This window comes from Anguilla anguilla, chromosome 1, assembly GCF_013347855.1.
Source record: "Anguilla anguilla isolate fAngAng1 chromosome 1, fAngAng1.pri, whole genome shotgun sequence".
In the NCBI taxonomy this organism is placed as follows: Eukaryota; Metazoa; Chordata; class Actinopteri; order Anguilliformes; family Anguillidae; genus Anguilla; species Anguilla anguilla.
This window is the reverse complement of record NC_049201.1, coordinates 50,558,568-50,574,655: the sequence shown is the minus strand read 5'-3', so window position 1 is coordinate 50,574,655 and position 16,088 is coordinate 50,558,568. Positions and strand designations below refer to the sequence as shown.

General features: G+C 40.4%; 1 protein-coding gene across 6 annotated transcripts; it reads right to left on the bottom strand.

The window, feature by feature from the left end:
* Positions 1-5,510: 5,510 nt before the first annotated feature.
* On the bottom strand, positions 5,511-8,299 carry LOC118223329 (transmembrane protein 74). 6 transcript variants are annotated; one of them, XM_035409738.1, is made up of 3 exons: positions 8,258-8,299; positions 7,617-7,779; positions 5,511-6,871 (listed from the first exon to the last, which is right to left on the bottom strand). In XM_035409738.1, exon 3 carries the CDS (start codon positions 6,800-6,802, stop codon positions 5,948-5,950), a length of 855 nt encoding a protein of 284 aa, XP_035265629.1. In that variant the 5' UTR covers positions 6,803-6,871; positions 7,617-7,779; positions 8,258-8,299; the 3' UTR covers positions 5,511-5,947. The 6 variants fall into 6 exon arrangements, with proteins under 6 accessions (XP_035265629.1, XP_035265639.1, XP_035265612.1 ...); XM_035409748.1 differs by lacking the exon at positions 8,258-8,299 and adding an exon at positions 7,924-8,239; XM_035409721.1 differs by lacking the exon at positions 8,258-8,299 and adding an exon at positions 7,928-8,239.
* Positions 8,300-16,088: the final 7,789 nt, after the last annotated feature.

The window sequence follows — 16,088 nt, the reverse complement described above, 5'->3', positions numbered from 1 at the left end:
ATAATGTATTGACCAGCAAGGATCAATGTAGCTTACTGAATTGAGCCAGCAGCTAAGTGCAGCCTGCGCCGAGCTATTCCAAGAAAAGTGTTTAGAGGACTATAGGCTATTCACAATACAATGAGATATTGAAAGTAATGTAAATAACAGCTTGTAAGAGTTCCAAAAAACCAATATGTGGTCCTTCTTTAAAAAAAGTCCCTCTGTGGGCTAATACTGCTGAAAGCAGTTAGCGATGACTTCATATCCCTGGAGAGCTTTACGATAGTGTGCCTGTATGTGCAATCAATAAAAATGGAAACATTTCGGGTCTACACAGACGGCTCTTCATGGTGACGGGGTATGCAGAATGTATAATAGCGCCATAAATCAAACAGCAGACAAGTAAAGCTGTCTAGCAATGAGATTAATCTCGTATCTTCACCCTGCGCAATTATACACGCCCTAGAATTACTGCACACAGTTGGACACATCCCCCACAAACCCAATTCTCTTCGTTCAACACACAACCTGAATGCGTAGCCTACAGTTAAAGAAAGTGTCTGAACCGCACAGCTCTCGTGGGTAATTGTATTATAAATGCCCAAGAAACCAGGCTTCCACGTTTGCCACCGAGCAGGGGAACTCGGTCTATTTAACATATTCACTTGACAAGGCGAAGAAACTCTGGAAAAGAGTGGACAGGCGAGACGACCAAGGATAATGGAGCCGTTTGATGTTTTCCTCTCGATGCAGGCCCTGTGACAAATCCTTCTCTGTTAAAAATACGCGCACGCAAACCGTAACACATCAAGCATTACTTTGAACCGACGTTATGAGAAAGATGATGAGCTGATTCATCAGCCACGCGTTATTTATTAGGCCTATTTAATTGCTGTTGTTGATACTTTTCACAGACAGTTGCACAAATTTAATGCATTTAATAAACATTATTTTGGACATGAAAATTAATTTGGAATTTCTCTGATTTAAAGTCTTCAAGTCCTTCTGAAGATGCAAGACACAGCAGAAGTCTAATGAAATGCATTTCAAAATGCTTTCGACAGTTGATTCCTTTCAAAAGCGAGTATTCATGGAGGTGCATACTAAGATTACATAAACAAGAGGTGCAAACTAGCAATACCATATTTTCTATCACCGTATTCTGGAACATCTAACCAATACACAGGCCATAAAACTGTATGATTACATGGCATAATTTACAATTAAATCAAGGTATGTATATATATATATATATATATATATATATATATATATATATATATATAACACCCAGTAGTCATTGAGTTGACACAGTTGAGTTGAGGCACAGCTCCAGCTTTCATTTTTGCACAGCTTTTACTTGTGTATATTGATAGCTATTCATCATGAATACAAATTTAATGTTTCCATCCCATTGTGAAATTATAAACATAAACCTGGATTGATTTGATCATTCCCCACTTTTGCTTGCAAGCCCTTATGAAATTATTAATACAAATATCTATCCAATGTGTGTATTACACATAATTAGTTTGCCAATGGTTTTATCACTCTGTACTCTGCTGCTGATTAATTCCTTAATCTAAAATGATCTGAATACTAATCTGAGTTAATCACTTTACAGAGAAGAGGCAATAATGCATTGTGATGTCCAAAAATAATCTGCCATTCTATCCAGTCTTCCTGCACAGTTTGTCTGCTTAATTCCTGAAGTAGGGTAAACAGAGAAATTCGTGTTCTCTGGTGCATAGCTTGTCTACACCCAAGGAATCTGTGTGGGTCTCGATGCAGGCATGTGATGAGTACTTTGTTGTAATGTTGCTCATTATTTTCATCACTTTCTAAAATGTGCTCCCACGGCAATTTCTCCTAGCAACCAGGCGACCCTGTTTCTATGGTTATTGAGTTGCATCCCTTTCTCCAGGGCAGCAGTGAGGTGGAGGGATGGAGGAGTAATGGGCACTGACGTGGCTTTTCCCACAGTTTGGCCCGTCTTCTTTCACCTAGCCACCATCACTGCGTGAGCCTGACGTGAATGTGACACCAGTACAAACGTTTAAGAATATGATTTCTCTGCTTTGGTTGACAACTTTGTGTTAGTTATAACTTATTATTTACAGTATTTCATCAGATGTTTCATCAGATCTTTATTCCTGCATTTTAAAGCTTGTTGTGGTCATCAAGGTAAAACTCAAGGAAATACTGTATAGTGATTCATCTCTATCTCTCTCTCTCTCTCTCTCTCTCTCTCACACACACACACACACACACACATACACACTCTCTGTGGCCTTGGGGATAAAACCATAAAAGGCTTTAAATGCCATAACTCAGCAATCATAAAAGATCTTTCATGGAATGAAAGATGCAAAGGATCAGAGTAGAGTTACATACACACAAATGGAAAGAAGATATAAAATAACATGAATTAGTGGATTTGGTGTATTATCTTTATTCCTATTAAATTATCTTGAATCACAATTAAAATATGTTTTAAAAAAACTACAAATGTACATAGTATATACTGATGTGCTTATTTGCTACTGTGTGTGACTAATGTGACTTAATCTAATTTGTTGCTAAAACAGCTTAAAATATAATTGCAATTTGCATTTGACAGCTTCAGAGTTGAACTATGACTGTGCTTCCTGGGCATGTGAATATTCATTGGGTGAAACAAAAAAGATATACACACCATCACTGAGGCTTCATAGGTGATTTTGAGTACACACACACACGCACACGCATGCACACACACACACACACACACACACACACACATCGCCAGTTTTAGTGCATTTGATTAACTCTGAAATATTCTCTTTTCTATTGTGCATCTATTGTACTTTTTTTTACTGTACAACATAGTTTTTAGTCAAACAATATCGGCAGTTAACTGACAGCAAATTATTTTGATTCTCTTTTTTGTCTGAATCATTCTGTTCTGAATCAGTCTTGATGATTCATCCTCAAGTATTTAGACATGCCCACTTGTGAAACTGCCATTTTCACTAGTAGTTTACCATACAATTCAAAGCTTATTATGGTTAAAATGGGTCATTTCAAAACATGATCAAGCACTTAAATGCTAATGAACAGGGTGTTCTTCAAGGTGTCGGACAGTGGCCATACAGTGCATAAGCCATTGCCACTAATGTCATGCTAGGATTGCGCAAAGCTGGACACTATGAATGTGTAGATTATGCGTAATCACAAACTATTCTTTGTCAAACATCTTTCTCCTGTACCAGAAACAGTGCATTGTTTGTTTTATTAAAACCTTTATTAAATGAAGCCATTAGTTTCCAGCGCAAGGATTGTTTCCATGATGCTTTCTCCATAGCCTTGGAGTATATTAGCAGAGATCTCCCAATGTTGCTATGCAACCAAGTCCAGGGACCAAAGACAGGATATCGATCCAGCCATTAAATAAGGGCGGCACATATCCTCAATGTCATAACAAAACCATGCATCTCAAAAAGTGTTACTTTGCAAGTCCAACAAAATATTATTCCAGCGAAGGGGATGATGTAATGCACAAGGTAATACCATCTAAGAGGTCTGAGCCAGTTCTGTTAGCCAGAGGCCGATTAGAAATGAATTATTTTGGATGAGAAATTAAATATTTATACACAAAATGCATACGCCAAACTGTTTTTGTTTTGTCTTGATATATTTGAGCTTGTGGTTGAGTAACAATAACAGGCGTCATCATTTGTGCACAGAAAAATGGCACGGATTTGAGTCGGCATGGGGTGAGCTGTGTAGCAATATTTTATACCTTGAAGGATTCAAATGTGTCAGCTACAACAGATATGCTGTTTATTTTCTGTCACAGCTATGCAGCAATGCATCACAGTAAAAATGATGGTAGCAAGCAGTCATAAACATACCAACACCGTACCAATACAAGGCTTTGAACACTTTGGAGTTTCAGAATTTTCTTCTGACAAATCAGTTGACTTGCTTGCCATCCCCACATACTGTAAGCTTAGCTGTACAGTAAACCCAGCCCTGTTGAACAGGAGAGTTGCGGTGATTGATTGAGAGCACTGTGGTCCCTTGAGCATGCTGACGGATGCAGACCCAGGGAACGCTATTAAGCCCCTCGGGCCTAACGCCTGGACTGCTTTTAGCACCTTATTCCCCCCCGGAGTCCACTGCCATGCCCCTGCCTGTGACCCTGTGTGACCTCTGCATCGATTCTGTTTCCTCCCACCAGCTCTTGTGATTAATGTCCCTGACTAAGCATGGAGGGGACTGGGGGACAGGGAATCAGATGTGGGGGGGGGGGGGGGGGGGGGGGGGGGCTGCATCACGGCCTCACCACATCAGTTCCCCCACTTGGAAAATTTGTGCCAAACGTAGAATTTCTGTGATGAAAGAACATTCCAGAATTTACTGAGGTAAAAGCACTGTGTCAGTTTGTGTCTGTGACGAGACAGGAGACTGCACAGAAGCCTCCTCACCCCTGCGGATTCAGCACCAGAGCGCATTGGAGGTGCTGGCGAGGCGTAATTGCAGCCCCTCAGTGCAGACAGATAATCTAATCTCCCAGCCGGTGAGCACTTTGATCTCCAGAGCTGCACTGCGCTCCCAGAGTTCAGGGACTATTGTTAGTGCGGAGCTACTGACGTGTCAGCTACTGCCCTGTGTGTCTCTCCGCAAAGACTCCCCCATCTGCACAAAGACGAGGTCACAAAGACTGAGCAAACTGCAGAAGGGCATGTGAATTTCATCCACCGTATCATCACCATTCACCCTTGATATTAAATTAGTCTGGGAATATAGCAGACATGCTGCCAACTTTTATTTATATATTTATTTATTTATTTATTTTTGAGGCGATCAAAAGCCTAGCTTGCAAAGAGGAAATACTATGAGTACTGGCAATTCAAAAAATGCGGACTTTTCTCATGGGGATGTTTGTGGAACATCTGATGTGAAAAATTGCACGACTTTGAACTTTGGAGAAGAGTGGAGCGGTCACAGACCCTGGATCATAGGCTGCTGAAATGCGAGTGAACCCGTGGTAATGGACATCTTCTAGGATCAGGATACTCCTGAACTTCAATAACTTCCTGTTCTGCTCTCACCAGAGGGGATGGACTCTCTGGAACACCTTTGACCAGCTTGCAGTGTGCTACTTTAAATAGCACAGCTGCTACTGACAGTGCCACTAACATTACCAGACCCAGCCCTCGTGGGGAAATGGCATTTTAAAATGAAAGTCCATCCTTTACGGTTATTAATGATTGATTTTGTTGACAGTCAGTTCGGTTTTAGGCACTGTTCTCACATAAATCCAAATTTTTAGAACTGTTTGACATCTTTAAAAAAACATGACAGAGGTAGTGCGCCCTAATATTTAAATATTAATACATGGCACTCGTTTATTGCCTCCTAGGGGCATTCTGTGTGTGAGTTTGTGGAAGTATTTTGGTGTATGTATAAGGAGGGAAAATGGCTGGGCTGACTTTTTTTAGGAGAGATCTGAATGTGTAGGATGATGCCATTATGTTTTCACATTAAAATGAATACTTTTAATAATGAATTCCACTCTCCAGTGATGACATCTTCAGTAAAAAAACACAAGCTGCCTCAATAAGCAATCTATTTTGTAAAGAAATATTGAGTCTCCAATGCAACTTGCACAGAATTTCACATAATTAGTTTGTTATCATGCACAAAAGAAAGTAACAGTGAAAATAATTTTAACATAGATTCTGTGTCACATATCTCACTGACCTGCAATTAATAAGGAACCTTTATGAAAGTTCAATTAAATATCACAACCAATTAGCTGAATGCTGTGGCATTGATACTTATAAATAAGCTTCTTCAAATGTTTTACACACCGTATTTCTATGTATGTTTTCACAGAAAGTAATCAAGCCTGCATTTTTTATTGTTGGGGTTTGTTATTTACATGGAGGGGAGTGCTCTACTAGCTGAATAAGAGAGTTTAGGTTAGTGTGTCCACATCCGCCTCATCAATTGACACTTGTGAAGGAGCCCGAGATGGGCTTGATCGCATTCTCAGATTGGTAGAGCCGTACAGTTTGGCAGACTGTTTAGAATATGCAAAAGCCTTTCTCCTGTACATTTCGCCCTTCCACATTGATATCATCAGCAGCGTGGAGAGCACCACCCCGCCCAAAGTAAGTAGGCATAGCCCTGCTATCACACACCTGTCCAAGTGCGCCCCAATTCTGGCGCTCTCATTCTCCAGCCGCTCCATTTCCCTCGCGGACACGCTCTCCGGGTTCACTTTAACGTCGCGAGGGACAGCATAGGAGACAGCCACAAGCGAGATTCCGGTTACCAGAAACGTGACCGCGCTGATGAACCCGTAGTCCACTGATTTACCCGAGGCGTCCGAGGCGAGCTCGTCGTCGGACATCATTGAGAGTTCCTGGAAACCTTCCGGACGAATCTCGCTAGAGGAGCTGTGGCATGAGATTCCCTGGGGACTCTTCCCGGACAGCTGCGGACTGGCCCTCTGCAGGTTGACATTTTCGTCTACGTACGTGAAAGATGTCTCTAATTCTTCGTCGCAGCACACTTTGACCTCTTTCTCCGGGGCCGGTTGGTTGTGCGTGCTGTACAACCCCCCGTTCGGAGGAGCCGTCCTTGGTGCTGAATTACATTGTCCTTCGCAAGCAGATGCCCTCTGAGCCGAATTGAACTGGTGCTCTCTGGAAATTGTCTTTCCGACTGAACTACTTGAGTTATGAATATGCAGCGGATTTAAATCGCTGGTCTCAAAATCGGATTGTCTGCCTTCTTTATCTATGTAAAGGAGCTCCAGAGAAGCCATTAGATTAGGCTATTTCCGTTCTTTCCTTTTGCAATTTCCACGTTGCGTCTCACGACATTTCGTGAATACCTATCAACACATCAAACAGACATCAGTTGTCATACATTTTTAAATTCAGATAAACAGACGTGATACATGCGAGGCGGATAACCTATCCTCTGTTTAGTTTATTCATGTCAGACTCCGGCACTACAGATCAAATACAATAACGCATTATAAATACAATGAATTAAGTTAATCATTCTGTTAGGGGGAGATCCCTTTCCCCTCCTCCGTGAAATGCGATTAAAGTGACTGATTAGCCTGCTGCCTGTTCGATTCGGGAAGCAATCCGCATAAACCCAAAGATTATTCCTAAATCTCTTTTAAAACGCAACGTCTTAATCGGAGTCAAACAAAGTCTATTCCGCTCAGAGTATGCCAAAGAAACAGTTCTACCCGTAGGCTATAGCTACAATGGTTAGGAGGACTTAGTTGCGTTTGATACGAAAAATTCCTCGCCCAAGGGAGGAAATGACTAATAAAGAAAAAAGTATCACTCCTCTGTCAATTCAAAAAAACTGCTTCAAAAGAACGCTTTCTTAAAACTCAGTTTCAGAGGGCAAAGGACACACAAAATAAACGGACCTTTCGTTAGCATAGTTTGTATAAGCATACATCCAACTGATTACAATGTTTCATAGTTATCTTACCGTGTTCTTGGATTCGCATTGACAAAAATAAAATCACATTAATTGAATTAGGCTACGTTTCGTTCCATTAACCTAAAAACTATTCGTTTCGTAGACTTCGACATACGGACTCGTTTAAATACCTTTTCTCTAGCTCCACGCGTTAGCATTCCCGTCTGCTGTTCCTTGGGTAATTGAATGGAAAGGTTTTGCAAGTCCCTCCCACGCAAGGCTTTGGCTGCCTCGCTATGGTGCTGAAATGAGTTCCCGGTACCCTTGAGCCGTTTCAGACCGCTGTGGCGATGTCTCGAAAAAACAGAAATGAAAGGGGAAGAAAATGAATGGCAGGATTATGGGAATCGTAGTCGATTGTATAGCAAACGCTACCACTTTCAATAATAATACAAAAAATACAAGATGAATGTGCGATGGTTACATAAATATCGATACCTACTGTAGGCTGTAGCCTATAGTAATCGTGCTTAATCGGGATTTGTATTATGCCGTTGAACGTAGCATTAATTTAACGGTGATTGTATTTTCAAAACACGGCTAAATAGTTAAAACGCGATCATAATTTGTCTGTATGAATCTCGAGTTAACACAACATAACAAATAACATGCAGGTCACATATCACAAAAACACCAAATACAGCAAACCACAGCATGCCTGTTTCCCTTCTATAATGAACAGATCATCACACTTCACGTCATATCTTGAAAAGCGAGTTCTCCTCGGATGGTTAAAAAAAAAAAAAAAAAAAAACATCGAAATGTAGCCTACTCTATATGTGATCTGTTCTCTAGAGTCTTGCACAACACAATGAACATCAGAAGGTAATGAAACAGAACAGTCAACGACTCAGTGGGAGATGGTTTCTCATTTAAGTCATTTTTCATTAACAATGTACATATTCCAGATATAAGTTATTCATGTAGCTTTTCTAAACATAAAACAGTAGACTATGTATCTATTGTAAAATTAAATGCATTTACTATTTAATTTGAAAGAAAACGTTTGTTGTGTAAATTGAGTGATTCTGTGCGTGTGTGTACGTGCGTGTGTGCGCACGCATGTATACTTCTTTGATCAGTGATGTCTAGTGTAAGTTGACAAAACACCCAACCTAACCACCATGGACCTGCTAGAATGTCTGAGGATCTGAGGAAAGTACAAAATATGATTTAGCCAATCCAAGTGCAATACCCAAGTTTCATTCTTACAGTTTCCCAAGGAACATATATGCCACTGTGGATAAATCAACAATAGGTTGAAATAAAAATGAAAACATATCTGAGACATGCTGTATCAACTGTCTTCTGCAGCAGGTGACTACTTGTCAAAAGCAACTCAGCTAGCAAGTCAGTGTGTTTTAAACAGTCGCACTAATTTCAAATGTCAAATTGTACTCCAAAACACTGTGAAAATCACATTTGGCACATAATCATGCTCAGTAAAAAAACACATTACCATTACTTTGTTGCATATCTTGTGAGAACATAACCATATTGTTTCATAGACTTGTCATATGTCTTGCATGAATGTCAATTTGTAAACCCTTACAAACCCAGAGAAAAGCCCAGAGAGAAAAGCCCATCTCATGTGATTTAACCCAACCATAAGAATCCCTCCTCTGCTCCTCCACCTGCCCCACCCCCACTGTTCTGAATGTGCATCCTGCATGCATACAGACAATCGAGCATTCGTACAGGTAGCCACGGGTCATCGTTACAGCACACCTCAGCGGCTCCTGGCCCACTGGTCTATGGCTTTGGTGTCTGCTAATGCCTTTGCAGCCTTTGAGGAGGGAAAAATCAAATAAACAAGAAAATAAATGAGAGACATGCTTTAAAAAAATAAAGAAGCTGTGTTGTGCCGATGGTTGTTTCCAGAATTTCTGCTATGGGAGAGTAATAAGCAAGGAGTGATATATTAGGGATCTTTATTTAAAGCAAAAGAAGACAAGGAAGCCTGCTGTACTGCAAGTGCAAACCCCTCGGTGGTTAGCCGGTCTTGAAAGCACAGGCTATGAGGAAGCGAACAAATTGCTCGTGAATACGACCACAGTATTTCCATTTCCTACACAGTATTCACATTGATTCAGCACTCAATATTTTATTGTTCCCTGTAAGTCCCGTACCAATTATCTTCCATGGTTCATTCTTTGCTATGACATACCCCACTGACTTCAGACTACAGAATGGGCTTTAATGTGTCTCTCGATAAGGAATCTATGCCTCCATGTCCCTAACGAGTTCTGCTGTGTTTTTGCTTTTGTAAATGCAGTGACACAGTGTAGTGAGCATCACAGTCATATTCTCCTACAATGAGCAGTCTAACTTCAAAGCAGCCTTCCCCGAGTTGACAGTGGGTGCAGTCAGACATTTCATGGCATATACTTGTGTGGTGTTTGCTTCATTAAATCCAGTTCTAAATTTTAAACCAGTATTTAAACAGAAGAATTAGACTCACAGCATTTCATGCCAGATGAAAGTTGTGTGTGCTGTCTTTCAAACATACAGTGCAATGTTTGATCTGAGGCATGTGGCTATGAAAATCAGATTGGGGCACATACGCAGTCAGGGGTCCTGGGGGATGTGGAGGGGGGGGGGGGGGGTGATGCTGTGTATGTAGCCACAGTGTATAAATCCTTGAATAAAAGCAAAGAATGCATACTTTACACTTGGACAACATATTCATTGTTTGATTACAAATCTAAGACTGCAGAGTACAGTGCCAAATCAAGCAAAGATATGTCTTTGTTCCCAAAATTATGGAGCTCATTGTATGTATGCCAATATTATTCCAACCCCCAATAATTTATAAATGTACTACTACAGAGTTTTCCAATCAAAATACCTCAATAAACATTTATATATAGAAATTGAAAAAACATTTTAGTCCCAGGAAATTGCTTAAAATGTACTTGTGATCCATAGAACTCATGCACAAAATTTGCATTGATATCATCCTAAATTTCATCATATGACCAGTTAAAAAATTGTGCACATGCACAATTAATAAAATTTGTGTATGAATGAAAATGTTTTGTAAATGACATACGCACATTTAATCTATAAATCAAACATCCCTAAAAGTGTATGCTTGTGAACGGGCTTTATGATGCCACCTGGGGAATGCCTTATATCCTTATAGGGAGGCATTGTTCATCTTATTTCATAATATAAATCACCTGGAAATTACAGCAAAATGCTGCTCAATATTGCAGTTGTTATTTTAGTATAACATATGGAAACGTAATGGCAGAAAAGCAAGTAAAAAATAATTATCTGAATGCTAGAAGACATGCAGGCAAGAGCACAACTATTTTTTGGTCCCATCAGCAGTACTGTGTCCAGAAAAACTAAATATGTTTCTTGGCAAGCTGTGACAAGATGGCTCTAGGTAAATGGTATTAACTCATGAGACATCCATCCTCATGTGCAAGGAAATCTGCCCTGTCCCTAAAAGCACACTCACATATTGCTCCGTGTATCGTTCCATTCACGAGATTGTGTCAGCGCAGCATGGTCCTTTGAATGTGAATAGCTCACACGTGGATTTTTATTGTCCTGTCTATAATGAGTTATAATATTTCACAACTGTGAAGCATATCATTTCTTCTAGTTGCAAGTGCTATCACATGTCATTGATTTCAAACAGGTTTCTTAGGGTTATTTTGTTGTCCAGTGTAGCTATCCACACTTTGTGTCTCTTCTGTTCATTTAAAACAATGTTTTAATGTCTTGGCTCAATTATTAATGTGAATGGTAGCTTTTGTTTCAGGGTCTGCCTTTCAGTCATCCAGCCATTATCACTTATTCCTGGTCAGGGTCGCAGGAGGCGCTGTAGCCTATTCCAACTTGCATTGGGCAAGAGACAGGAACACACCCTGGACAGTTCGCCAGTCCATCACAAGGCACACACACCATTCACTCAAACACTCATACCTAGGGGCAATTTTGACTCAACAATTAACCAATCCTGCATGTCTTTGGACTGTGGGAGGAAACCGAAGAACCTGGAGGAAACCCACGCAGACATGCAAATTCGAACCGGCAACAGTGCTACGCACTGCGCCACCATGCCACCCTGCCTTTCAATCATTTAAATGTTAATACAACCCACATTAATGGCATGTAGGTATTAATGCCTTTTGTATTTTGTCTATATTATTTTAATACCGGTGTTGCTTTTAAACAGTCATTCATACACAATTTCTGCTCTTTAAATATCAAGCATGTTAAGAGACTGGGATGTAAAAACATGCCCTGTAGCTGTAATACAGCTGAACCACCACAAAGAATAGTTGTGCACTAATCTGGAGCTTGCATAGAGGTGCGTCTATTTTCATGACAATTTCAAGGTTTACTGTATACATCCCAGCATAGACGTGGATTTCAGCTATGTTATGCATGAGACCCAGGCTGTTTTATATCCACACAGATATAACACCTGACCATAAAAGCTCTGTATTTGGGGATAAACCCACCCCTATTGCAGGGAGGAGCCCTGTCGATAACCCTGTCAATGATTTAATAAGACAAATCACAAATGCTGCAGAAAAGGAATGTAAGCAGCACTATCCACTGCAACACATCCCTGAGTTGCACATTGGCCATAAAGGTCTCCAGTGAACCAGTCTCCTGTTACAATTTATAGTACACATATTTGGATTGATCAGCATATGTGACAGATACTCTTTTTGCTTTAAAATACTTCACTTGGACATCCTTGTAACAAAAGAACAACTCACTGTACAAAGAGTTTTCTGGACAGTTGTATTGGCCAGTTTTAGTTATCAAACTGTGTGTGCCATACTTGGTAAATCAAATCTCTGGTAGAATCAAACAATGTCTCCCAGATTTCCATATTTGTCTTCTATAGTAAGAACCTAGCTAGTCACTAAACTGACTGTAAACACTGACAAACTTTCAGGAAGTTAGCCACAGGAGGAAGTGCTAACTGGCTACTCAAACTGTCACTTAATGAAGGTACTTCAGAAATCCAAAAGCAGCTGTCCATTTTTCTAATTGATTTGACCAACTGAGCCATCTGATACTGAAACTGTGTAACATGGGACTAAGTGACAACAAGCCCACTGTATATAAAAAAACACAATCTTGTTCACCTAATACGTGCGTTCAGTTACATATATACTTATCCATATAATGACATTCTTTGAAATAAAACATATTGTATACATCAAATATGGCCTTCATAAAACAAACATCTTCTGATGCAGCAGCTCACTGTACTTGAAAGTGAGTCTCAGAAGGATGCAGACATTTGCCTTTGAAACAGCAGCGTGTTTCCAAGCTCATAAACCTGTCCTCCTGCGTCGATTCGGCACGCACAGTACCAACACAAACATATGCAATCCCACCCATGGCTGTGGAGCAAATTTGTTTTAGATCTAAAATACATTTGATCAAGCACCACTGAGACACCTCAATATATTTGAGAGCAGTGACATTCCTGCTCTTTGGATTATTAATAAGAAGATGCATGACAAAATATGCCAAAACCAAGAACAATTTTAATAGTGTGCATACAGCCTGCAGTCTTGCCTTTGAAATGCCTCTGTAAATCTCTCTCAAAGAGGGAGAGGTGAATGACGCATTAAATATTCAGGACTCCAGCCCTGAAGGTTTATTGAAACTTGGTCTCTAATTGTGCTACTCTCTCACCCTGGCACCATAAACTACTGAATAGGTGCATGTGGAGTTGCATGTATCAGGCTTTTAAGCTGCTTCTGGAAATGAATCAAGAATCTTTCCCTTTCAAAAGGAAAACAACCTCAAGGACCAGGGCACAAGCATCAGGAAGAAGCAGAGTACGTTCAGTTCATTTTTAAAAATCATATTTCTTCTCATGAATATAAGAAATCTGGACATATTTTGTATTATGGTTTTGTATGACTGATTTGGAGTGTATCTTAGCTGCCTTCCCCCCTATATTGCATTTTGTTGTTCCAGTATGTAAGTGTGTACAAATAATAAATAAATAAAAAAATAATACTTACCCCCTCCCCCACTATTTTATTGGAATGTATTCATTTTTTTGGATTGTTTTTTACTTTTTTAAAAAGACATTTCATGTTAGAGCCTCAGTGAGGGCATTAGCTGAAAATAGCAGAGTCTACAGGGGCAGAACCCAGTCAGCCTCATCACTCCAGGAGGAGGGTGGGGTTTAAATCTTTCATGGTTCCTCCGGTTACCACTGCTTCATGTTCCCCCAGTGATGAGAATCCCACAGGAAACAAGCTGTCATGTTTTGAGGTGAGAAGTTGCAGACATACCATGCTGCTCATGTGAATTTCCCCTCTTCTGAAATGACAGCTGTCAAGTGAGCAGTATGCCTACTGTCTGATTAGAGCTAGTTCTCCTGTGCTACTGTGTGGCCTGTAGCGTGGGAAGTAGGCGTCATCTAAACGCAAGTGTATCTGAGGAGCGCACACACCTCTTCCGCAGTGCGCTCATGTCGATGCTTGTGCAAAACAGCAATAATTTCAGGGTCACAATTAGCGATTACAAATGTGGAGGGAAAAGGAAAAAATTGTTTTGAAAAAGGAAGGTACTGTATCTGATATTTTACTGGAGGACACTAGGAATACAACCAGTTCCACCAAATAACAATTGAACACCCTGCACTGCCTTACTGCATAAATGAACAAACTACCATTCAGCTTATACACATATCAGGTGAGCACAGCGAAACAGTTCACCTTTTTTTCTTAACTGTACATTCAGCATAAAAACTGCTAGTATCACACGTTCAGTAAATGTATTAGGTCTGCTGTCCAATTGGGAACTGATCACACTTTTATTGAAGCTCTGAAGGGATGATCTTCTTTTTTCTTTCCACTACAAACACACACATGCACACACGTACACGTGTGCATGCACATGCAAAAAAGGCACACGTTTTTTGCTTTTTGATGTCTATCACCATCACTACGATTTTTCCAACACAGAAATCTTAAATTTATGATTGCAATCTAATGTGAAGTTCCAAAAATATTTCACTTTAAACTAAATTTTCTAAATATTATTATTTTTTGAATTATAATTGGGTACACTATTGGCTCAGCTGTGTTGGCTGTGACTGCGGTCACTGCGACTACAGGCCGGGCCTCACAGTCCAAACATCAGAAGGCAGGGCTATGTCATCACCCAGCCATGACCAGGACTTCACTGCCATAGGGTTTGAATTTGATTTTATTTGACCAGGGGAAGGAGGATTTTGAGGCTGTCAGTCTTGTGTTACCACTGCAGTAGCTCCTGCCAACAAGGCACCACATACTCGTAGACTACCAGTCATTTGCTACAGAAAAGCCTGCCCTCCCATTGTCTCTAATTGTACTATAGTTCTTTGTGGCCTGTGGGATAGAAAACACTCATTGTATTGCAAACAAGTGCATCAGCGGAGCTCATATACTTCAGATGCTGCCCTCCCTTGAGCATGGATGGCTGGCACAGATGCAAATTTGCAAAGCACAGTTTATGGGTCTAATTTGGTGAAAATAATAAGGAATACATTTTCGAGGCACATCCTCTTAATGCAGTGATGCACCACATGTTCCAGATCACTCGAATGCCAATGATTCCCGCTAGACAATACATAATTGGCCATAGGATTACAACATTCTGAAAAATAAATGTACAGTGGAGGTACATTATTGTTCTTTGGGGAACAAATTTGCCAACTCAGATACAGTTCTACTCTTATACAGTTCTATTTTTATTTTATAATAAGTACCTTTTACAAGCAAAAAAAAGGCACAAATGAATTATGTATTGCTGGCTAGGGGTACAATTTCATGTGCCTATAGCGCACTCCTCCAGTGACAAGCATTTGTACCTTTATAGGTACACTTTTTCATACCGTTTTTTAAGATAGTGTAAAGAACATACTGACTTAAGTCTGTTGGAAGGGCATCACATGCTCTCCCCTCAATGGTGAGTACTTGTCAAATCAGACATCTGTGATCTGCCTGTGACAGCTGCATCAGATGCACTGTCCTCCAATGCATCAACTGCAGCAGCTCAGGAGAAGACACAGCAGCTGACTGCACACTTTTCATAGGAACCCTGTGCTGGCACATATCCTCCTGTATGCACTATGAATATTTTAAGGAAGGAGTCTACTTGTACCTTGCAATAGAACAAATTGGAGGAAAATGGGGAGGGAGGGTGAACAAAAATCTGCATTATAACAGTATCATAATACTACAAAGTTGAAGAAACTCTATTATTCCTTCTCTCTGCATTATGTTTTCATCAAATAAATTGATCTGTGAAAGAGGAATTAAGGCCACTGAGCCCTGTTTTTTTTTTCCTAGCCAATGCGGAGGCTAAACTTTAATTTTCAGTGGCATTGTTCTCACCCCTGATATTCATTATTTGAACAGTGCCTCACGTGCAAAGGGTAACATCTGGATAATATGCATACCAGAGTTTACTGTACTGCTTACTGGTGCGGGGGAGGGGGTCAGTGTGCAGTGCCAGGCATTGGTACGTGTGTTGTGCAACCACTGCATTTCCATTGCCAGCCTTTTCCCATTGTAACAGAGGCAGGTCTGCTGCAGGTTCCATTGCGCTCCCCCAACTGC